Source organism: Chiloscyllium plagiosum, unplaced genomic scaffold (genome assembly GCF_037043375.1).
Source record: "Chiloscyllium plagiosum isolate Xiang-an unplaced genomic scaffold, Cpla_swu_hap1 HiC_scaffold_4, whole genome shotgun sequence".
Classification (NCBI taxonomy): Eukaryota; Metazoa; Chordata; class Chondrichthyes; order Orectolobiformes; family Hemiscylliidae; genus Chiloscyllium; species Chiloscyllium plagiosum.
In genome coordinates, this window is record NW_028270142.1 from 135,253,278 (window position 1) to 135,278,766 (window position 25,489).

General features: G+C 42.6%; 1 protein-coding gene across 3 annotated transcripts; it reads right to left on the bottom strand.

Annotated features, from left to right (window-relative positions):
• Positions 1-413: 413 nt before the first annotated feature.
• seh1l (SEH1-like (S. cerevisiae)) lies at positions 414-25,489 on the bottom strand. Of its 3 annotated transcripts, none has more exons than XM_043687697.2 (9): positions 25,283-25,488; positions 18,335-18,385; positions 16,316-16,462; positions 14,397-14,608; positions 12,919-13,017; positions 10,476-10,616; positions 8,423-8,580; positions 4,823-4,982; positions 414-1,233 (listed from the first exon to the last, which is right to left on the bottom strand). In XM_043687697.2, the coding sequence occupies exons 1-9, from the start codon at positions 25,391-25,393 to the stop codon at positions 1,023-1,025; spliced, it is 1,290 nt and encodes a 429-aa protein (XP_043543632.1). In that variant the 5' UTR covers positions 25,394-25,488; the 3' UTR covers positions 414-1,022. The 3 variants fall into 3 exon arrangements, with proteins under 3 accessions (XP_043543632.1, XP_043543633.1, XP_043543634.1); XM_043687699.2 differs by lacking the exon at positions 414-1,233 and adding an exon at positions 1,556-2,247 and having other exon boundaries at positions 25,283-25,485; XM_043687698.2 differs by lacking the exon at positions 18,335-18,385 and having other exon boundaries at positions 25,283-25,489.

Consider the following 25,489-nt stretch of genomic DNA (forward strand, 5'->3'; position numbering starts at 1 on the left):
CTTCACAGCACCACGGTCCACAGTTCGATTCTGCCTTCAGGTGAGTGTCTGTGTGGAATTTGTATATTTGCCCTGTGTCTGTGTGGGTCTCCTCCAGGTACGGATTTCCTTCCACAGTCTGAAGATGTGCAGGTTACGTGGCTTGGCCATGCTGAATTGCTCATAATGTTCAGGGATGTGCAGGCCAGGTGAATTAGCCATGAGAAATGCAGGAATAGGGTAGGGGCAGGGTTTGGGTGGGATGCTCTTTGGAGGGGCATTGTGACTTGACGGGCTGAAAGGCCTGCTTTCACACTGGATTTTATGAAAATGTATCATTTGAAAATAGCTTATGCTATTAAAGAACAAAATTGCCACACAATGACTTAACTACTAACATTTCCCCCACCTATGCATGCAAATACATATTGTAATCGAGTCAATTGTTTTTGTTCTTTATTTTTTCACAAAATAATTTGACACTCCATTCATTCTTAAATGCAATTTCTTACCACTACCCGTACAAATGTTTAGTAAAATACTGACTGTGCGAGATCTATTTCAGCTCAGAGATATGGTCATCTTACTAAACAACCATGCACCACTCTGTTTTAGATTGGCAACGCATGTTAAACACAGAATTTTCTCTCAACTGTAACACCAAAATTACATATATGACAACTGATTATTTCAAAATTAAATATTTATTTCAGAATTCCTTTACGATACAAGTTAATCTTCATTAAAAATCCATTAACAGTAGACACTTCTAAGGCACATAATTTTGTAAGTTTAACTTGACATACTAACTGTTCGTTATCATATATAGGTGTCAAAGCCAGCTTTCCACTCAAACATTTTGGACCTATTCGGGTAACTGAGACAGACAATTCAACATCAGATTATTGACACATTTTATGAGTGTTAGAATCCCAATAAACTATCTACAGTACAAAGAACATTTTTCAAAAGAAGTGAGGAAGGGTGTAAATTTAACTTAGCAGAAACTTATACAATCACCGGCTCTGCATAAGTATGCCTTTTTATTGCAACCCTTCATTCTCTGGCAAGGAATTGAGAGTTCTGCAGGAATATTGACTGTGAGGGTTACGATACTGAAGGTGAGTTGTATCAGCATCACAAGACTGTTCTGCCATAGGAGGAAGAGAAACAGGAGGAGGAAGAGGAAGAAGCTGGGCATAACTGGACCATCTTGATCCAGCCCGAGCATGATCCAAAGGGGGAAAGAAATACCTGAAACAATGTAGATGGGAATACAAAGGTGAGAGAATAAAATGGGAGAAAAAGAACAGAAGACAAAGATATAAGTGGTGAATATAAGAAAATGAAAGTTAAATGCCTGAAAATAAAAATAAATCACTGGGTCATGGTTCAGCAAACAGACCACAGGAAGGAAATGCTATCCAATAGTTCCAATGCCCTCTCATCTGTATTTTTAAACAGTTCCTCCATTATCATGTAAACACAATGCTTATGCATCAGTGTTAGAACAGATAGTGCAAACAAAACAAAAGCTAAAATACAACACCGAAAAAAAAACAAACACACACAAAGCTGTGTCAATGTGATTCTTAATTTATTAAATTCTAATTAGAACACATAGAATACTGGTCCCACAATAATAAAAACAGAACATGTCTGTTTGGGTTTGTATATCCTTATGGGTACGTTCCCGGGTGACATTAGAGTTCAATGAATGTGTGGTGTTACTGTGTGTGTAGTTGCTGTTTAGAATGAAAATTAACGCATCTCAAAATCAAATTAGTTAAATTGTATTTTCCTTCAGCCTTAATCCTTTTCCAGTGGTTTTATTAATTTTGTTTTTACAAAAGAAGTAATTTACCATCAACTTAATGTATTTACATGGCTACAGAGATGCAAAAATAGAGTTCTTCCGAGCTTCTGTAAGGTAAAACAACACGTGCTTCTCCAAATTTTCCTGCACACTGAAGTCAACTGTTCAAGAACAATGTCAAACTTATTCAGGAAAGAAACACTAACAAATAGGGCAAAAATTTCTATTTTGTAAAGCCTTCCATCCAAGATTATTAGTAAGCAGGTTGCTAGTTGGCCTCAATTGATATCAGATGACGTTGGGGAGGGGATAAGGGAGTTCGTTTTTCATTCCGTGTGCATGCAACAAGCAGCAAAACAGCAAAGTTATTCCAGTTAGCTTGAGATCAGCTGAGTTTTCTGTCTGTTGAAAAGGGCATAATATGTGCAGAAGGCAAGATGTATCAAGGTTTCCTAAAAGGAAAAAAAAATGAATATGTACCACATTTCAAATTTGAAAATGTTTGTAATCCTTTCTATTCAGTAAATGTTTTGGTCGAGGTGGTAGTGGCTGGAGATAATAACATTTAATGTGCAATTTTAATTCTGACAGCTGAATAAAGAAAGCCAAATCCTTTGTCAATTGCTCCAAAAATTGTGATAACTGAATACAAATCTTGTAGATAGAAAGAACTGTCCACAATTGCTAACCTGCATCACAGTACAGCAAACTCAAATTCAAAAATGCAGTACTTCTGAAGGGGTGACATACTATTTTGGATTGATTTTGGAAGTAATTTTCCATGTCACATATTAAAGATGATTTGCCCCTACAGTTTTCCATACTTAACCAAAGAATCCTCAAAAAAGGAAGGAATCGGGAGGTTAAATTTGCAGTCAGTTGGACTTGGACATCACTTGACACTGTCAAGTAAATGGAACCAAAGAAGATTACTGGCCAGAGAAAAACCTGTAACTATTTTCTTCACTTTGAATACAAAACACAGCTCAAAAAAAAAACTGCTGAGCAGATTGTAATTGGTAATCTACAAGATGTTATATGATGTTACTCTATTTCATAAATGCTGTCAATGAAGTGTCTCCAGATATGTTGGAAGATGTGAAATGTTTCACCTCAACCATCCTCTGACACTTCCAGTTAAATAAGAAATGTTCTATCTGTTTTTTCTTTGATATTTAGGTTTTGTTTTATTGTTTCTTTAAGGCAATAATGCTGATCTACAATAAATCTAACACTTCACTATTGCTGTCTCACACAGATAATTTTGGGATTTGGTTTACTTAAACCAGAAAAATTAAAATATTTTAATCTCCGTGGTGTACATTTAAGTGAACAGACAGTATTCTATGCCATGAGGATGGTTTCTAGTTCCAAGCATTTGAAAACATACTTTGTTATATTGTTTCTGTTCTTTTATTAGTTTAGACATTCATTATTTCAGATGCATTTCAGTGTTACATGCATCACTACTTCAAGAAGAAACAACATCAGTTATGGATACCATACACAACCATTTTCACAGAATAAGAGTTCCTGTCGATTCCTCATCTTGCGGACTTCATGGTGAAGAAATATGATTTATGGCAATGATTATATTCTGTGTTTTTGAAAGAAATTGTTTGTAACAAACTAAAAATTTATAAACAGAACCTGTTCATTTTGGGGTTTAATGCTCAAGGATTGGAGACTTATTCAGGAAGATTTATTTTTATAACTATGTGATACATTTTTAAAAAACTGACTCTATCACACAAAAATCTGCAAAAGATCGAATGTACAAACTAAATGGAGTAATAGTTTCAAATAAAAGCAATAACAGCACCTTGTTTCATGAACAAAGCTTGCCACAGTCCTCAATTTCTAGATTAGAGTGGTACTGGAAAAGCACAGCAGTTCAGGCAGCATCCGAGGAGCAGTAAAATCGACGTTTCGGGCAAAAGCCCTTCATCAGGAATGCTTTTGCCCGAAACGTCGATTTTACTGCTCCTCGGATGCTGCCTGAACTGCTGTGCTTTTCCAGCACCACTCTAATCTAGAGTCTGGTTTCCAGCATCTGCAGTCATTGTTTTTACCACAGTACTCAATTTGCCAAATGGCAAGTTTCTTACATCAGCCCATGTCAAGCAAGATGGTCATTAGCACTGAGTTGGTTGATCAGCATGATTGTACTGACTGGCAGAACAGGCTTGAAGGGCCGAATGTCCTACTCCCCTACATATTACTATGTTTCTAGGGTACATCAATTTCATCTTTTTTTCACAGAAGGCAGCTTCTTGTCCAAAACCAGCATAAAAGCAATGTTTACATCATAAACCCAATCTGTATTTACTACCTGATTTCACACTTGGTCAGCATATCTACGGGATCCCCTTGTTCTATTGCCATAGTGTAAAGCCACCCTAGCCAATCCTAAAAATAATCAAATGAAATGTATTAACTTCCAAATAGTGGCTTTGTCATAGAGCCGTTCAGCACGGAAACAGACCCTTCAGTCCAACTCGTCCATGCCAACCAAACTAAACTAGTTCCACTTTCCTGTATTTGGCCCATATCACTCTAAAACTTTCCTATTCATGTACCTTTCCAAATGTCTTTCAAATATTGTAACTGTGTCTTCCACTTCCTCTGGTAGTTCATTCCACACACCAACCAGTGTGAAAATACTGACTTTCATGTCCCTTTAAAATCTTTCTCCTCTCATCTTAAAGATATGCCCCCTAATTTTGAACTGCCCAACCCTGGGGAAAAGAGCTTTGGTATTCACCTTATCCATGCACCTCATGTCTTTAAAAACCTTTTCAAAGTTACCTCTCAACCACCTCCGCTCCAGAGAAAGAAATCCCAGCCTATCTAGCCTCTCCTTGTAAGTCAAACCCTCCAGTCCCAAAAGCATCCTGGTAAATCTTTTCTGAACCTTCTCCAATTTGATAATATCCTCTCTATAGCAGGGTGACCAGAACTGTACACAGTATGTGTATCCTGCGAATCTTCATCAACATTTCTGAACTGAAGGCACCACCAACCTACCTTCCTGCAGAAGATGCTCCATTAAGTGCATTCTGTGAGGTGGCACTGTTAAATGCTGAAGAACCAAGACCTGCCATTGGCTGTTGGAGTAAAGCATTATTTACAGGACTTCCATCCCCTTTCAAAATGCCAGTACATTTCCAATTGTCCATATAGTTAGCTGAAAAAAAAGAAACGGAATTTCACTTTACAGTAGATATTAAGCATGAACCCTTGTAAACAAATTAACATTTCATACATTTTGTGGATGGTTCAATGTGTTTTCAAATGATGGCCAAATTATAAGTAGTGCCGTTATTGTTGCATTTCACAGAGTTATTAAGAGACAATATTTGATACTTTGACAGACAAGAAAGTAGCGAGGCAAAAACTTATTCAAAAAGTTGATTTCTAAATAGCAGAGTTTGGATAAGGAGAGATTTCTGGAATTTAGGATCTAGCCCACCAGTAATGGAGTGCCTAAGAAAATTAGGAATGCCCGAATTAAAGATGTGTAGATTCTCAAAGAAATGTAGAGCTGGAGGAGATCAGACAGATTTTTGGGCGTGGTGGGAAGGCATAAGACCATAAACAGAATTGATACAAGGATTAAAAAAATTAATTAAAGGCATTGCTGGACTAGCAACGAATAAGGATCAGTCAGTCAGGGACTTAAAGTCTGATCTGATTTTCACAAAGAATGAAAATTGGGAAGCCAGTGCTGGAATAGTTGAATCTGCAGATAACAAAAGCATGAATGGAGGTTTCAGCGGCAGGCAGAGAAGCCCAACTTCATCCTTTCTTCAGCAAATCAATTCTCTTCAAGATCAGTTACACTGGCCCATAGATTGAATCTTATCAGAATGATAAATAGAATCAAAGCAAAATAAAAACTGGCAAACTACTTTGGAAAATCTCCCTTAGCTTTATGTTCTAAACATCCACTTGTTCTCCCATACAGTATTTTTCTTTATAATGAGCATCCTCTGCCTTTTAATGATATTCTTTTTGCTTCTTACCAAATTCCACATTCTCAATCTCCCTTCCACAGATGTTGAGCCCTTATTGTTATTGAGACATGTCATCAGTTTCTATCTTGCCTGTAAAATGGCAAATGTAAGTAGGTTTTTCTTTGTTGCTAGTTCTTCATGGCCATCAATGTTAACTTCTAGCTACCTTTATTGATTATCAGTAAGGAGGTGGAATCCCAGCATCTCCTCCGTTCCAAAACCAAAGGAACTATGATTTAAGTGTTGTGCTGTTTTGGCAAACTCTGGTCTGTACGATGGAGCAATTCAATAGATACATTGTATGAAGAACTGAGAAAGCCCAGATTAATAGGCATCAGAAAAACAAATGTATAGAAGAACGTGGTTTTTGTGTACACCTGATTTAAAATTTTGCAATGCAAAATAAGGAAGTATATTACTACTCCATTAATGAAAAATCAAATAGCATGTCTAAAATTAGATTACAGATCAGGGGCATAACTATAAATGAGGAAAAAGTAACAACCAGTTGGTACCTGGTGTTTTAAAATTCAATGTAAACATTTTGGGAAAGCAACTCTTAGCAGGACTTATACACTTAATGATAAGATCCTAGGAAATGCTGCTGAACAAAAAGACTTTGGAGTGCAAGTTCATAGCTCCTTGAACGTAGATTCACAGGTAGATAGGATAGTGAAGGCGGCATTTGGCATGGTTTCCCTTATTGGTCAGAGTATTGAGTACAGGAGTTGGGAGGTCATGTTGCAGCTGTACAGGACATTAGTTAGGCCGCTTTTGGAATATTGCGTGCAATTCTGGTCTCCTTCCTATCGGAATAATGTTGTGAAACTTGAAAGGCTTCAGAAAAGATTTACAAGGATGCTACCAGGGTTGGAGGGAGAGGATGAATAGGCCAGGGCTGTTTTCCCTGGAGCATTGGAGGTTGAGGGGTGACATCATAGAGGTTTATAAAATCATGAAAGGCATGAATAGGATAAATAGACAAGGTAAAAACAAGGACTGCTGAAGTTGGAAACCAGAGTCTGGATTAGAGTGGTGCTGGAAAAGCACAGCAGGTCAGGCAGCATCCATGGAGCAGGAAAATCGACGTTTCGGGCAAAAGCCCTTCATCAGGAATAGAGGCAGGGAGCCTGCAGTGTGGAGAGATCAAGGTCTATTCCTGGAGTAGGGGATATAAAAAAGACTTAAGGGGCAACTTTTTCACACAGGGTGGTGCATGTGTGGAATGAGCTGTCAGAGGAACTTGTGGAGGCTAGTACAATTGCAACATTTAAAAGGCATCTGGACGGGTATGTGAATAGGAAGGGTTTAGAGGGATATGGGCCCGATGCTGGCAGGTGGGAGTAGATTGGGTTGGGATATCTGGTCAGCATGGACGAGTTGGATGGAAGGGTCTCTTTCCGTGCTGTACATCTCTATGACTAAAGAAATTAGGGTCCCTTTCAAACTGAATTTTCCAGTGTGAGATACTACTGGTATTTAACAGCTGTTAAAGTAGTAACATCTCGAATATAAATTTCTAGAGTACAAAGACAAAAGGAAGATAGAAGAAAGGTCACAAGAATCAAAGGATCACAATGTTTTTATGAACTAGTGCTATGTGTACCTTATCATCAATGCAGTTTCAGAAAATAGGAATTTTTGTTTTTATAAAAAAATGACATCTAACCTGTAAATAAAGATGGGCAAAGGGATAACCGTCATCCCAATGTCATGAGTAGCTGCCCCATAGTTACTGGCCAAAAGGCAAGTGATTGACACATCATTAGTTGCTAGCAAGGTTAACAGGGGTGGTGGTTGTGATAGTGGAGGAGGGGGGAAGAAAGGGAGAGAAAAATGAGGTCGAAAGTGTCCAGAGTATGAGTCATCACATTCTCAGGAGAAGACCAGGAGTTCCTCTGCATCAGCCCAAGGGAAGGACAAAAGTCTATTACCACTAAAGACTGCGAAACACTGGGGACAAACATCCATCACTTTGGAATCCTGCCTCTGAATGGTTTCAGGATCAATAAAGCATTTTCATCTGTCATGGGTTATTTATTTCCTTTGTCTAATTTAAATAATGTGTTTATATCCAAAATTGCTGCTTGTTAACAAACTTAATACACTGAGAATTCCTAACAAATGATTGACTGATGACATTAAGTAACTGTGATCATGAACCCCTAAACTTTGACAGCTACAGATCTTCTTTCAGTTTGTTGGTCTCTTAACAACAATGATAATCTTATGGGGTGACCCATTAATGACCAATTATTTAAGTATTTTTGGTCTTTCTCAACCAGCTTTCAGTGTAAAATCTAAAAAGGTTAAAATAATACATTTTTGCATCATCAAAACAACCAAAAATGTCATGTTACTTCAAAACATGTAATAATATTTTGATGTTTAATGCTCATGTGAGAATACACCTGTGTACCAAGCTAAGAATTCTGAAACAAAACGGAAGGTGAAATAACATCAGTTTAGTGATAAGCATCCACCTAATCTTATTCTTGCACTTAATCCAGCAAATCGTAATCATCAGCTAAAACTATGAATCATTACAATAGTACACAAGCAACCTAATCATTTGACATTAATCTAAGCATGCTTTCAAATTCAAGATCACCTTTCCATAATCTGACACAGCCATCATCTCCAGAGGACGCCAAGACCGTACCAGTGATGTTCCAGCTTACACGCCATACCTGCGAGTTGTGGTTATCAAACTGGGCCACTGTCTGGATTTCAAACCTTGTTGGCCCTCCCGAACCACTTAATTCTTTTCTAAGGGAAAAGACAATGATAAAGGTGTGCTTTTTAAAACTTTGCTGTGTGTCAGTTTAAATAATCAGATTAGTCCTATATCACAACATTGACCATATTTCTGAACTGCTTCATTGGCTTTGGTCTTCCAAAGGTCTACAGCTAATATCTAAGCCCTTGTCATGTAGTTCCGTCGTAGACCACAGTCTTAGGCTGAACCCATAATTTGCAACTTTTGTCCTTTTTAACTCTGAGCTTCCAATTCGATAGTCTGTCCATTTTGATAGCATCTAGTTCCACATCTTTAATATCACTATCTCTAAACAGCCTCAGCTATTTGCAGATGAAACCATCTTCTTTGTCCCTCTGCACTATACTATTCCAATACACTCTAGATCAATCTCCCATATGGTTTCGAAAGTACGGCTTCTCATATCCTACCCTATACCAAATCAAATTCATCTATCTGCTTCTCAACCAATTCTGGCTCCTGGTCAGACAACACCCCAGATTTTAAATCTCTGATCCTGTTTAAAATCCCTCCATGGCATCATCCTCTCTATCACTATAATGTTTTCGAGTCCTGAGAACTCCACGGCCCTCCGCCTCAGGTGAATTCCTCACTTCCTTCATTCCACCACTTGGATACTGCAAACCTGAAACAGAAACAAAAAATAATGGTCCAACAGCATCTGCAGAGAGAAAAACTGTTAATATTGCAGATCTGTGATGTGGGATAGAACAAGTTTGAAAAGTAATAGGTGATCACTAGTTGCACAGTTTTTTTTGTTGCTGTGGCGTTCGTTCCAGCAAGAATGTTGCCCTGAAATTACTGTGCTTTTTTAAATACAGCACCAATAGGACCTTTATCATACAAATGACTTCACAAATTTCTAATTTTTCCCAGTTTTGCTGGAAGAGCGTAGAAGAGAGGGATCTTGCTGTACAAGTCCAAAAAACATTACAGCACAGGTGGACAGGGTGATGAAGGAGGCAAATGAGATGTTTGCTTTCATTAGCCAAGGTGTAAAATATAGGAGCAAGGAAGTATTCTTACAACTTTATGAAACATTGGTCAGGCCAGATACTGTGCGCAATCTGGCCACCACACTATCAGAGGAATATAATTGCACTAAAGGGGGTGCAGAGGAGATTCACCAGGATTTTGCCTGAGATGAAAGGTCTCAGTTCTGAGGAGGCACTGCGTAGGCTGGGTTTGTTTTCTCTGGCGTACAGCAGGCTGATGGGGTATCTGATTGAGATAAACAAAATTATGAGAGGCATAGACAGAGTTGACAGAATCTTTTCACCATGGTAGAAGTGTCTAATAGCAGAGGGCATAAGTTTATGGTGAGGATTACGTAGTTCAGAGGAGATCTGAGAAAATTCTTTTCTCACCCAGAGGATGGAACATGATGCCTGAGAGAACAGGTACTCTTGCAACTTTTAAAAAACATCTGAGTGAGTACCTAAAATTCCAGAGCATAGCAGGCCATAGATCAAGTGCAAGTAAATGAGTTTTGCTTAGTTTGGTGTTTATTGGTCCACATAGACCGAAGGGCCTGTTTCTATGCTGTATGACTCTATGATCTGAAACATTAATTTTTGCTTTTATCTACAGATGCTGCCAGTCCTGGTATTTCCTGTTTTAATTTCAGATTACCAGCATCCAAATGTGTTTTTTTGCTTCTGTATTATATATCACTGGTATTTGCCACTCACAAAATAACTATTGGGAATATTCTTGCTGCAAATACCACTGGCAACAATTCCAAATTCTTAACAATACACCAGAATGCCTTGACAGATACAAGGTTGTTGCAAGTTATTTCTGTTGTGCATCTAAAATACTGATTTGCTTTGAGCACATTAAATACAGTGAGTGAGTCAGAAATTAAGACTGAAGTAACTCCCACCTTAAAGGCTTTAATGTGAAAATTCGAACATCTTTATTTGCGACTGCAAGGATGTGGAAAGACCGTCCAAGGTTTGGAGCAAATGCAATATCATGCACAGGATCGGTTACGGTGATTAGGGTTTCTGCTTTTGCATATTTCCTAAATACAAAACACAAATATCAAATCAGTTTTCATAATCATTTATACTTCTTTGTTTGCATTTTCTTGTCATTTCAAGTCTCAAATGGAAAATATTGCTGCACGATTTTAGTATTCTTTCCAAGGGTGAAGACTATGAGAAGACAGATGACAAAAATCTCCAATAGTGGCTGCTTTAGACAACTTTCCTCATTCCTGAAGAAGGGCCTGTGCCCGAAACGTCGATTCTCCTGTTCCCTGGATGCTGCCTGACCTGTTGCGCTTTTCCAGCAACACATTTTCAGCTGCTTTAGACATACCCAATGAATTTAATAGACATGTAGACTGCATAACAAGTGACTAGCAAGACGTGCAGATAATTCCTCCCATTTTCTTGCTCGTTATTTAAGATTGCTGTGAGGAAAGTGATACTTTGATCCACAAGGGAGTCAAAGTTTTTTTGTGTGGTGGGAGGAGCAGGCAGAAAAGTGGAGTTAAGGTCACAAACAGATCAGCCATATTGAATGCAGAGTTGGCTCAAGGGATGAAATGGCCTGCTCTTTTTTCTATTTATGTTCTTCTGCTCAGTCATACCTACAAAGCAGAAACTCAAATTCGAATTCATAGGGGAATTGGCCATTATATGCCAGCTAGCTTTTCAAGGTCCTTCAATGGTCACTCCACAATCAAAGAGGATAATAAATCTTAACATCTCATAAACCTATCACCTGACAGTTACAGCTATGAGGATACTGAGTGAAACATGTTAATTTCATACATTATCCACTTGCATGTAAACAGTAGTACCAACTGTTCAAGAGACGTTACAGAAAAATAATTTATTTTTTAAACTAAAGACAAATACAGCTCACAATATTATAGATCTAACGTGTTTGCTCAGTACATAGTATTTCAGAAAGATACATTTTGAAGATACATCTTATTGAATATTTTTGGAGAACATAAGTTTCGAAAAATTGATTTATTTCAGGTTTTGTGGAAATACCTAGAGTAGTTTATTTAGACGAGGTTTAAACTTCCTAGAAATCACATGACTGGTGATAACTGCTAGTAAAACTGCGCGGGGCTGTTTGAATAGTGTCTGGGTGGTTTTGGTACCTCTTGTTTAGTTGGAGACAAGAAACCTTTGAGGCAAGGCTACATAGCTGATCTCTCCCATTTCTGAAAAGAAAACTCGCTTGTTCATGATGAAATCTATCTGGTCTTCTGAAAGAATGGTTGGAAGTACTTCTCAAAATTGTATTTCCTGAGCAAGAAAGATTCCTCAGACAACTGTGCATAATTAGTCACTTGGCCACACATGCCAGAAAAGAGCAACAGGTGCCGGAATCTTTTAAAAATCATCCTTTTGCGTTCAAGGGTAACCCTTTGGCCAGCATATTTATTGTTTCAGAAAGCCAATCTCTGCAGATAAATCTTGCTCTTTTCCCAAGACAGAGAGCAAGAGCATCTTTGTGCATGTATTTTGGTGACATATGCACTGTATGTTAACTGAATATTGCATCTTCATTCAGTAATTTTTGTTTTGGTAATAAGCCAACTATTGTGCTTATTGAGAATTGTGGTTTACTGATATTTTAATTGTATAACTTGATACAACTATGGTATTTAATTGATCATTTTGGTAACTGGGAAAAGTACTTTTAGTTTGTGTTGTGACCTGTGGAGTTATGAACCTGGAGCACACCTCCAGCCTCTGTATTAACAATGTCAGGGAATTTACCTCAAAGTAAAATTTCAGGTTGTTACCTGTAATATTTATTTATTGATGGTCTCCTATTGACTTTTTCTTTGCAATAGTCCAAATAGAGCTCACAGGGATAGGAACAGATAATTCCACATGATAGCAAAGATAACTTCCTATTTTGTCGAGGATCTTGAGCTGTGCACCAGAGACCAGAAAGATCTCAAGTTTAGTCAATAACCCATGCTTTAAGCAGATCTCAGTTGGGACAGCACTGCGATAATCTACATTTTATTTCAGAGGCCCCAAGCTAATGGGGAGACAAACCTAACCAAAATTCCTAATTTTAAACCTGCGCAACAGACACCGGCATACATTCCCTGCCTCTCTTTGAGATGAGTAACATGCAGAATCTGACTTAGTAAGGGGCATTTCCTCTATATCAGAATGCTACTGATGCTCTCCATCTAAGTTTAGACATGAGAATCAGCCACTTGGGTCACACCTTAACAGACAGTCATTGTTCATGGAACATTATTCCAACACACACAGGCAATGGGGAGAGGATGGGGTAAAATGGAGAAAAAGTCAATTTTCATCCAATGAAGCATATCCTACCTGGTGTTTTCATTGTATTCATAAATTTGAACTTTTCCGCCAACATTTGTGCTGCTATCATCGCTGCCCACTGCAATCATAGGGGGATGAGAGCGGGAACTGCGAAGCAAATTATTAGAAAAAAATTGAGATAATTATTAGCCCTGTTTACAAATGAAGTAATTAAACGTACAAGTAGTAATTCTCACTGATAACTTTCACTGTGCTAGAATATTGTGGTAAAATATTTTCAAAAGGACAGAAGCAAAAGAAAAAGATTTAAAGCTGAACTCTTGGCTGAAAAAGCAATCAAAAGATCTATTTCCAAAACAGGAAGCTTGACTGTTCTGTTAGAAATCTGTAAAATGCACTTTCATTCGGGATTAAGATTCCAAACTAAGTTGACATTTTATGTAAATTTTCCCTGCTCAAAGAGCCAGATGGGTGACAAGGAATTTTTTTTTCTCCAACTCCCTTTACAGTTGTCGTGATCTGAAATGTGTTGCCTGAACATGTGATGGGAACAGACTCAGTAACAACTTTTAAATAGACATTAGAAAATTGCAGGATGACAGTGAAACAGGAAGGGACTGTGTTGGTTAGTTCTTTCAATGAGCTGGCACAGCACAACTGGTTGCCATACTTTCCAAGTGAGAGATATCAGCAGGGAAATGCAGCAGTTTTTAACCTTGCTACACAACTGGCAGTGAATACTCTGAGGTCAAATGTCAACAGAAAACAACTGGAAAAGATGCCAGAATAAAATTCATGGAAGCTGACCACCTGTTAGGAAAGTTGTACAAGATGCAAAGATGATCACACCATTTTGGCCAAATCTTTGTAAATGGACATTAGCCATGTAAATATGGTTTGCTTTGTTTAAATTGATGGTATACATACTACAATTTGGAGTACTGATAACACAAAAACAGACCATTCAGCCCAACTAGCTAAGACAGTAGCATGTTCCAAATGCACCTTCGACTCTTCATTTCTTCCTATCAGCATAAGTTCTGGTCCTTTTTCCATAATGTTTATCTAGTTTAAACTTAAATTCTTCTCCCTACTCTTCCTGTTAGCGTCAGAAGGAAGACCTATAATCAACTTTATGAACAATCTCCATAGCAGTTCAATATAAATTTATTCTGAATGTGAAAGAGACTTTTGATTAGTTGTGTACAAGTAATAAAAATCCTCTTTATTAACCAAAACATAGAACATAGAACAGTACAGCACAGTACAGGCCCTTTGGCCCGTGATGTTGTGCTGACCTAAAGAGATTCTGATGAAGAGTCATCAGACTTGAAATGTTAATTGTTTTCTTCCCATAGACTCTGCCAGACCTGCTAAGTTTCACTACAAATTTCTATTTTTGTTTCAGATTTTTGTTTTATATTATCAGTTAACTCTTCTGGAGCTGCTATTTTATCTGCAAATGGTGTATGTGTTTAAAATATTCTGAAGCACCAAGTGTAGGAGGAATATCCACACATTCTTACCTGGAAGGATTCCAAGAAATACAGCTGCAGCTTAATTTGCATGAGATCTCATGTTGCAATGACCACTGACTGAGATTCATAACATCTGGGGCTTCATATATCCGCACAACTCCATCTGCAGAACAGGTGGCCAGAACCAAACCCATGTGTTTCGGAGCAAATTTCACATCAGTCACTGAGGTTCTGCTGTCTACAAGTGTAGTCCTCTTAACCTGTTTGGAGATAGGTACTTAAGAGCTTGTTAATGTGGACACAGATACGGACAAGAGTTGTTATTTTTGTTTCATTGCAATATACTCTCATTTTCCCTTCTTTCATCCGCATAGTTATTCATTTAATGGAAAAGATGTATTGTGATCTTACTGAAAAGTACTAGTTTCAGTTGGGAGTTTGACAGTAATGTCCAGAAGATGTTTTCATTAGGGTGAAAATTTTGAGTTAGGGGATAGTTATACAGTAAGGTGATATTCATTAAAATCTGCGTTGCGAAAGAATTTCTTCTCCAAGGGGATAGTGAATGTCTGAAAAATTGTGGAGGGAAGATCACTGAAAGTACTTAAAGAAGTGAATAGGAAATATTGGCTATGAGAAGGTGGCACGCAAACAGGGACTAGGACAGATCAGCCATGAATTTATACAATGGTGGGACAGACTAGAGTGGCTAAATCGCCTCCTCCTGCTCCTATTTCTGACATTCTTTACTCCAATGGCTCCAGCACCACTCCAATATCATACCTGGAGCTATTCTTCATGCAAGTGGTAATTTTAAAAAATATATTTACTGGCCAGGCCAGCATTTGTTCTCCATATCGAAGTTTTAATTCCAGATTACAGGGTCACCTCGATTACTCGAACAACAATTATCTGAATTTCAGATTATCCGAACAAGATCTTAAGGTCCTGTAAAAATGCTATCCGTTATCTGAACAATCTGTTATCCAAACTCTCAGCTGTATGAACAAAATACTCCCCACCCGTCTCATTCAGATAATGGAGGGGGGGGGGGTTGTTTTGTATTACTGAATTCAATTTTCACCTTGTTCCATGTTCATGTTAGAGCCCATGTCCCGAGCTTAACTGCACAATGTTTAAAATATTCTGTCTCAGCAATCTGCCAGCAGTTGCCATCACTGACAGCACTTGATCTAACTTGTATTGGACTGGTTAAAATTGGTATTAATAGATAACTTGGACAAATAGGAGGGTGACTGGGTACACCATTCTTGCCTCTGAGGGGGAAGATGTGGCATCTTATTCAAAAAACCTAAGCAGAAAGATTTGTGCTGATGTCTCAGTACAATATTAAAGCAGTGCTCGACTGTTGTCTTTTAGATGTGATGTTAAACTGAGGTGGATGTAAAAGATTCCATGGCACTATTTTGAAGAAGGGGAGTACCTGCCAATATTTATTTCTCAACTAATTACAATTTAAACATTATCTGGTCATTGTCACATTGCTGTCTGTGGGACTGATAGCATACAAATTGGTTTCCAGAGATTCTACATTAAAAAATGACTGCTCTTCAAACCTACCACGATGGTTATTTGGGATGCCGCAAGGTTGTGAACGTGCTGTTGAAAAGCAAGTTCTCTTTTGTCACTTCACTTGATAACTATTGCTGTTTACTATTCATCAGTCAGCTTTCAACCTACAACTATCAAATAATATAAAACATTACTGACCATTTCGCTAACCACATAAATTATAATTTAACTTGTTTAGTTTTGTCATTTGTTAAAATCTCTTCAGATAACATGTTGAGCATTAGAATTTGAATTTTTGTTGAATGTCTGGTGGATTAGTTGCTTCGGAGACTGGGAGTGTAGTAAAACTGTCACTTCCACATCCATTGCAAATACAGCATCAGACCAAAACCAACAAACCCAACAGCATCAGTTATGAAAATATCCAAACTCACCCAATGGCTCTGTCCTCGTAGTTTGTCATTCGATTCACCCACAATCTCCTCCCATACAGCTGCTGTCCGATCAAAGGAGCAGGACGCTAACACCTGCCCAAATTCAGGGTGGGCCCATGTCACTCGCCACACTGACCCACTGTGTGTCTACAAAACAGATTGTACAAAATACTGTACAATGGTATTAATGGGAAGTATCTTAATTTGAATGATAATCATACAATGTTACATGATAGATATAGATCATTTACTCAGCTGGTGCACACCAGTTGACGTCAATTCTCACGTGACATTACAGACTGATGAGGAGTGATCAAGTAGTGGTGGGCTATAGTCTTCAGAGGTTAGAAAAGAGACTATCTAATTGAAACCAAAAAGTACTTAAAAGGTTTTAATAGGGTGGATCTCCGAGGCTATTTCCACTGGCTAAAATGTCATAGCCTCAAGTTTGCTATTTAGGATTGAGGAAAAATTTCCTCACTCACTCAAACAGACAGAATTCTCTGTTGCTGTTTCAAAACCAAAAGTAACAAATGTTTTAATATTAAGAGAATCAAAGATACAGAGGTCAGGCGGGTAAGTGAAGTCCATGGAGAAATTTAACCATTATCTGACTGGATCCAGTGCATGTGTGAAGGACTGTGTGGACTCCTGATTCTGTTAAGGATATGTAACAATTATAACAACGTATCCACTGCATCAAATATAAAGGAATATACTGTAGTGCAGTACAGCATATAAGAGAAAGTATATTTGCATGCCACCGATGCTCTGATTCTATTTATATCATTATTCTTTTTCTCCCATGCATTATTCTTGCTTCATCTCAATCATCTTTCCAACAGAAGTCTTTCAACTTCACATTATTTGCAGTAAAATGTATTTCTACTCCCCAGTGAACTTGCCACAACTATGACAAAGGAGTGGAAGAGCCTGGAATGATCAACTTTGCACCGAAGTGGTAAGATGATGTTTTTTAAAACTGCTTATTCCCCACAATCAGATGCTATATATTGAGTGTGGCTTCCTTACATGCTGACAGAGACAGAAATTGATTTGAGGAACAATCACCACTCACATATAGCCCTTGTGCACTAGGAAGCAAAACAATATCAGCTGCACATAAGTATATTTTCTCCGAACTGGACTACACTACAATATATTCTTTTATAGTCTACACAATAAATACTTAGTTCTAATTGTTATATTCTAAATTCTTTTAAACAGGCATGCTGATTCCTGTTCTTGACAAGAAATATGTCTGAAGGGAGCCTTTTTATTATGAAGTCAAATCATCAAAAGAACAATGGTTAATAGTTGTTTGGTAATACAGAATGAAGTACTGCTTTCAAAAGGGACAGACTGTTGACACTTTTCTTGCATTCATCAGTGCAGTTGCAAGAATACCAAATTTCAAATAGAACAGTTCACAGTTTATGTCACTATGATGTTACAAATTGTCACTTCCTTTGAAATTTGGTCGTCTGTCCTGAAAAATACAAAACTAAAAACCATCAACAGTAAAGCTCTTTTTGTCAGTAAAAGATTGTAGTACTATGATTAACTTGAACAGTTTGGTAATCTGAATTTCTGATTACCAAGGTTATTATATTGTCAGTTGCTCAGAGGTTTTACAGAGTTGAACAATGCGAAGTAGTCCTCACGTAAACTGATTAGTTTTTATTTGTGACAGCACTCTCTGCAGAGACTTTCAAAAATTACCACTGTCGAATATTGTTACACCCACCATTTAGCTTCTGCTTTCACTTGTGAACTCAACTCAGTTACTCCTCAAATAATGTCAACATTTGGTGAAACAAGTTGAAAGAATGGCTGTTTCTGAGTGAGAGATTATGGAGTCTGATTTTTTTGAAGTTCAGAACTCCTAAGAGTTTAAATAGTGTAAACGTATGGACATTAAACAGAGGTGCAAATTGGTATGTGCCAACATAAATAGCGTGAAGACAAAACACAATGGTATTACTCTGGTGCCTCCACACTCTGGCAGCATGAACTCACCTTCCAGCTGGCTGTGCAGTGCCACTCCCCAGTTTCACCCTTGTCCCACACCTGTTAAACCAATGCAACATTTATTTTTTTAAAACCCAATGGATTCACAGACATACAAAATATTTTGAACTAGAAACCATGACTGCTGATGAACCAATGGAAATGATTTTTGTAGCTTGTCCTGAATGGTGAACCAGGTGCTTCCCCACAGGCATTCATGAGAGGGCAACTTTGTCCCTTCCAATCCCACATGTCCAGCAACATATTATACAACTAAACTCTTCAAAAAAGCTAGGAGTAAGCACCCTATGGAATAAATGAATGGAATTTAGCCAAAGGAAATCTGGGAAGAACTGGAGGTCAAAGATATCCCATTCTTTTCAATTCAACGTTCACTTAACAATGTGGGAGCTCTGAACAGTTTGTAGGTCAGAAGATCTATTCTTATCAGATGACATCAACAAGATCTAATAGACACTGAAAACGTAAGAGATCTTGATCTCCTGACACAATCTAATAACCTTGCAATTGAGAGTCACACTTCATAAGCTAATCAATCTCTTTTTCTCAAACACTGAACAATGCGATGTGAAAAAAATAAGAAGTGTTGCTACTCATAGTGTTGGTGTATTAATTAGGGGTAAATATAAGGTAGGGGAATGAGTCTGGGTGGGTTACTCTTCAGAGGGTTGGTGTGGACTTGTTGGGCTGAATGGTCTGTTTCCACACTGGAGGGCATCGAATCTAACCTAATCAAAAAAAAATCCTTGACACTAAATTTGCTATTTACAGCGTAATATTAAATCAGTATAGATTGAATCACAGAACCCCTACAGTGCGGTAAGAGGTCATTCAGGTCTGCACCAACCCTCTGAACAATATCCAACCCAAACCTAACCCCCTACGCTTTCCCTGTAACTCTACATTGCTCATGGCTAGCCCACCTAACCCACACTTCTTTTGACTATGAGAGGAAACTGGAGCACCTGACTGAAACCCAAACAGACACAGGGAGAATGTGCAAACTCCACACAAACAGACACTCTAGGTGGAAGTCAAACATGGGTCCCTGGGCACTGTGAGGCAGCAGTGCTAATCACTGAACCAACATGCCATCCAATTGCTTATAGATTACAACACAAAATATGTAATCACTAAAACACTGTAGTTTACCTTCATTTTTTTGGACGAACTGGTGTGAGCCTCCACCCATTCTACTTCATCTTGCACTATCAGCATGATCTTATCCTTCTTTCCTCATGCGCATATCTCTTTTCCCCTTAAATGCACCGCGTTACCTCAAATAATCTATCTGGTTCTTTATTGCATTTAGTGATTTTCTTACACGATTCCTAATTTTGGACAATCTCTCTATTACAATATCTATAAGTACCAGACAACATGACAAATCTCCAAAATCTAATGTATCAAGGGAAATAGAGACTGCAGGAAAATGATATTGAGGGAGAAATCAATCATGATTCAGTCGAATGGTAGATTCAACGAATAGCTTAAATTATGCCTATTTTCTATCTTTTGGCCTTATGTGCCCTACACACAAATCCATTCCACAGCTTAAATCAGTAATAGCACTCTCACTTCTGAATCAGATGTGGGTACAAACCCCACATGAAGCGGTACAAGTGTGCAGTGCCAAGGGTGACCTGAATAGTCAGAGATGTCTGTCCACATTGCACTGATAACAAGTATCTGTTCTCAGTGGTTTACAACTGACCTGTCATGACACAGTGAAGAGTGTGCTGTCAAGTTTTCGGGAATCAGCACCATTGAGCATCAAGGCTGGTCTGTGCTTCTGATTTGCTCCACGGTCTTAGTATTAAAGGCATAGACTTCTGACACCGCACATGCAGTATTAAAAATGTGGGTGTGCTGTGGAATTGTTTTACTCATTGAAGTGTGCCTTTATACTGAAAAGGTTGAGAATCACTGTCCTATCTTACACATTAAAAAGGCTAGCGAGTTTTGAGAATATTTGTAGCTCAGGTTGAGTTTCTGGATGTAGGTTTCCTTGCTGAGCTGGAAGGTTCATTTTCAGACATTTCGTCACCATACTAAGTAACATCTTCAGTGAGCCTCTGGATGAAGCACTGGTGGTGTAGCCCGCTTTCTATTTATGTATTTGAGTTTCCTTGGATTGGTGATGTCATTTCCTGTGGTGATGTCATTTCCGTTTTCTCTCAGGGGGTGGTAAATGGGAGCCAAGTCAATGTGTTTGTTGATAGAGTTCTGGTTGGAATGCCATGCTTCTAGGATTTCTCATGCATGTCTCTGTTTGGCTTGTCCTTGGATGGATGTGTTGTCTCAGTCGAACTAGTGTCCTTTCTCATCCGTATGAAAGGATACTAGTGAGAGTGGGTAATGTCTTTTTGTGGCTAGTTGATGTTCATGTATTCCGAGGAGCATGGCATTCCAACCAGAACTCTATCAACAAACACAATGACTCGGATCCCATTTACCACCCCCTGAAAAAGAACAGTGAAATGACATCACCAACCCAAGGAAACTCAAACGCAATAAATAGAAAATAGGCTACACCACCTCTGCTTCATCTGGAGGCTCACTGAAGATGTTACCTAGTACGGTGATGAAATGTCTGAAAACGAACCTTCCAGTTTAGCTACATTCATCAAAAAGACTTTCTGAGTATATTGGGCAAAGGTTTACACCCTTCCTGAACAGAAAACCTGTTAATTCATCTCAGACCTCTTTGTGGGACTTACAAATGACTTCCCATTGCCTTCACCATACTGGTTCAATAGGGGTTCAATCAATAAATACTCACATTCACTAAGATTTTCACTCATTGAAATAACAACAGTAAAAGCAGCAAAAAAACTCAGGAAGTCAGGTAACAAATGAGAAGAGGAAACTAAGTCGATGACCTTTCATCAGAACTGATCAAGACCAGAAGACAATGTTTAAGTCAGTGGAATGGCTCAGTGAAGCAAAATGAACCCATGGAGCTGGTTGAGGGCAAGCGAACAACTCCCACCTCCAATTCCCCAGGCTCCCTCTTTCATCACTCCCAAGGAGGTGACAACCTCTACTTCTTGGGGGGCACCCTCTCCACTTTCACCCCAATTTCTCCTTCTCTCCCAATCCCCCTCCCCTCCATGCCTCATTTCCCCCCATATCCCTCCCCTCATTTCCCTCTTCCTTCATCCCTCTCTCCCTCATGTCCCTCTCGCCATGTGTGGTGAAAGGGTTAAAATTGTGTCCCAATACATGTGTGAATCTAACCGGAATGGAGGTGTTGCTTAGTCCCGTGTGAATCTTATTACACACCTCCCCGTGTGAATCTTCTTATCTGTATGTAACCAGAATGGAATGTGTTTTTTAGCCTTGCTCTGCTGTTCACATGAATGTTTATATCTGGAAAAGAGTATATCAGCTGGAAAAGTCTCCAGTTCGGTGAGTCTGCTCCGGGGTTACGTTTAACCGCCGAGCGTGGGTTGTTGGCAACCGCTCTACGAGAACTGACGGCTCCCAGTTCCGGTAACATGTAGAGTGAGTATAAGCCAGACCCGGGAGTCTGCTCCGGGGTTACGTTTAACCGCCGAGCGTGGGTTGTTGGCAACCGCTCTACGAGAACTGACGGCTCCCAGTTCCGGTAACATGTAGAGTGAGTATAAGCCAGACCCGTTGTAAGTATGAGACCTGGTTGTGGCGACGCTGCGGGGAATAAAATGCTCATATTCTAGCAGACTCGCCTCTTGGTCGTTTGTTCTGTGTCAGACTACTCTCCTACGAACCTGACCTTGAGAATTTTTTAAAACACCATGTCCTTCTCCTCCCCAAGTCCCACCCCTTGTCCCTCTCCCTACCCCCATGACATCCTCACTCCCAATGCCCCATCCCCATGTCCCTCTCCCTACCCCTCCATGCCCCTTCCCCAACATGACCCTCTCCCTACACCCATGTCCCTCTCCCTCTCGTGCCCCTATTCCCATACCCCTCTCACCCTCCCCACGTTCCCTTCCCCCCCATTTTCTCTTCCCCACAGTCCACCTCCCCCATATCCCTCCCCCCAGTCTCTCCCCCATCTCCCCCTCCCCACGCTCTCTCCCCCATCTCCCCCTCCCCCCCTCCCCCTCCCAACTCTCTCTGCTCATGTCTCCCTCCCCCACTCTCTGTCTCCCTCCCCCACTCTCCAACCCATCTCCCCCTCCCCACTCTCCCTCCATGTCCCCCTTCCCACTCTCCCTCCCCTATATCCCCCTCCATGTCTCCCTCCCCACTCTCCCTCCCCCATCTCCTCCTCCCCTGTCCTCCTCTCCACTCTCCCTCCCCCATCTTCCCTTCCCCACTCTCCCTCTCCCATGTCCCCCTCCCCAAATTCTCTCTCTCTCTCTCATCTCCCCCTCCCCACATTCTCTCTCTCTCCCCCCCATCTCCCTCTCCCCATTCTCTCTCTCCATGTGCGTATCCCCACTCTCCCTCTCTCTCTCTGCCCCAGGACCCATTTCTCTCTCTGCCCCAAGACCCCCCCTCTCTCTCTGCCCCGGACCCCCCCTCTCTCTCTCTGCCCCAGGACCCCCCCTCTCTCTCTCTGCCCCAGGATCCCCCCCTCTCTCTCTGCCCCAGGACCCCCCCCCCTCTCTCTCTGCCCCAGGACCCTGCCTCTCTCTGCCCCAGGACCCCTCTCTCTTTCTCTCTGTCCCAGGATCCCCCTCTCTCTCTGCCCCAGGACCCCCCCCCCTCTCTCTCTCTCTGCCCCAGGACCACCCTCTCTGCCCCAGGACCCCCCCCTCTCTCTCTGCCCCAGGACCCCCTCTCTCTCTCTCTGCCCCAGGACACCCCCCTCTCTCTCTGCCCCATGACCCCCCTCTCTCTCTGCCCCAGGACCCCCCCCTTTCTCTGCCCCAGGACCCCCCCTTTCTCTCTCTCTCTCTCTGCCCCAGGAACCCCCCTCACTCTCTGCCTAGGACCCCCCTCTCTCTCTCTCTCTCTGCCCCAGGACGCCCCCTCTCGCTCTCTGCCCCAGGACCCCCCCCTCTCTCTCTCTCTGCCCCAGAACCCCCCTCTCGCTCTCTGCCCCAGGACCCCCTCCCTCTCTCTCTCTCTCTCTCTCTGCCCCAGGACCCCCCTCTCTCTCTGCCCCAGGACCCCTCTCTCTTTCTCTCTGTCCCAGGACCCCCCTCTCTCTCTGTCCCAGGCGCCCCCCCCCTCTCTCTGCCCCAGGACCCCCCCCCTCTCTCTCTCTCTCTGCACCAGGACCACCCTCTCTGCCCCAGGACCCCCCCTCTCTCTCTGCCCCAGGAACCCCTCTCTCTCTCTCTGCCCCAGGACACCCCCCTCTCTCTCTGCCCCATGACCCCCCTCTCTCTCTGCCCCAGGACCCCCCCCCTTTCTCTCTCTCTCTCTCTGCCCCAGGAACCCCCCTCACTCTCTGCCTAGGACCCCCCCCCCCTCTCTCTCTGCCCCAGGACCACCCCCCTCTCTCTCTCTGCCCCAGAACCCCCCTCTCGCTCTCTGCCCCAGGACCCCCTCCCTCTCTCTCTCTCTCTCTGCCCCAGGACCCCCCTCTCTCTCTGCCCCAGGACCACCCTCTCTCTCTCTCTCTGCCCCAGGACCCCCCTCTCGCTCTCTGCCCCAGGACCCCCCCCCTCTCTCTCTGCCCCAGAACCCCCCCCCCCTCTCTGCCCCAGAACCCCCACCCCTCTCTCTGCCAAAGGACACCCCCTCTCTCTCTCTGCCCCAGGACCTCCCCCTCTCTCTGCCCCAGGACCCCCCCTCTCTCTCTCTCTGCCCCAGGACCTCCCCCCTCTCTCTCTCTCTACCCCAGGACCCCCCCCCCTCTCTCTCTACCCCAGGACCCCCCCCTCTCTCTCTCTCTACCCCAGGACCCCCCCCCTCTCTCTCTCTACCCCAGGGCCCCCCCTCTCTCTCTCTGCCCCAGGGCCCCCCTCTCTCTCTCTCTGCCCCAGGGCCCCCCCTCTCTGCCCCAGGACCCCCCTCTCTCTCTCTGCCCCAGGACCCCCCCCTCTCTCTCTGCCCCAGGACCCCCCCTCTCTCTCTCTGCCCCAGGACCCCCCCTCTCTCTCTCTCTGCCCCAGGGCCCCCCCTCTCTGCCCCAGGACCCCCCTCTCTCTCTCTGCCCCAGGACCCCCCCCTCTCTCTCTGCCCCAGGACCCCCCCTCTCTCTCTCTGCCCCAGGACCCCCCCTCTCTCTCTCTGCCCCAGGACCCCCCCCTCTCTCTCTCTGCCCCAGGACCCCCCCCCTCTCTCTCTCTGCCCCAGGGCCCCCCCCTCTGCCCCAGGACCCCCCTCTCTCTCTCTGCCCCAGGACCCCCCCTCTCTCTCTGCCCCAGGACCCCCCCTCTCTCTCTCTGCCCCAGGACCCCCCCCTCTCTCTCTCTCTGCCCCAGGACCCCCCCCTCTCTCTCTCTCTGCCCCAGGACCCCCCCCCCTCTCTCTCTCTGCCCCAGGACCCCCCCTCTCTCTCTCTCTGCCCCAGGACCCCCCCCCTCTCTCTCTCTCTGCCCCAGGACCCCCCCTCTCTCTCTCTCTCTCTGCCCCAGGACCCCCCCCCTCTCTCTCTCTCTGCCCCAGGACCCCCCCCTCTCTCTCTCTCTGCCCCAGGACCCCCCCCCTCTCTCTCTCTCCGCCCCAGGACCCCCCCCCTCTCTCTCTCTCTCTCTGCCCCAGGACCCCCCCCCTCTCTCTCTCTCTCTGCCCCAGGACCCCCCCCCCTCTCTCTCTCTCTCTGCCCCAGGACCCCCCCCCCCTTTCTCTCTCTCTCTCTCTCTGCCCCAGGACCCCCCCCTCTCTCTGCCCCAGGACCCCCCCCCTCTCTCTCTGCCCCAGGACCCCCCCCCTCTCTCTCTCTCTCTGCCCCAGGACCCCCCCCCCTCTCTCTCTGCCCCAGGACCCCCCCCCCTCTCTCTCTCTCTCTCTCTCTCTCTCTGCCCCAGGCCTAGGCCTCGGCCTCTTCACCTTCACGCTCTGATCGCTGGAGCAGGTCGCCATCCTCCTCCCGTGGAAGTCGAAGGAAACATCGTGGATCAGGTCTTTGTGGTCGGCCGCGATACTGCGGGCCACGAACATCGCGAGGAGGGATTTCAGCGGCGAGACCAGGCGGCAGGGCACACGCCTCGGATCGCGGGCTGACTCGACGGCGATGCTTTGGCGCCTCCCGCTCTG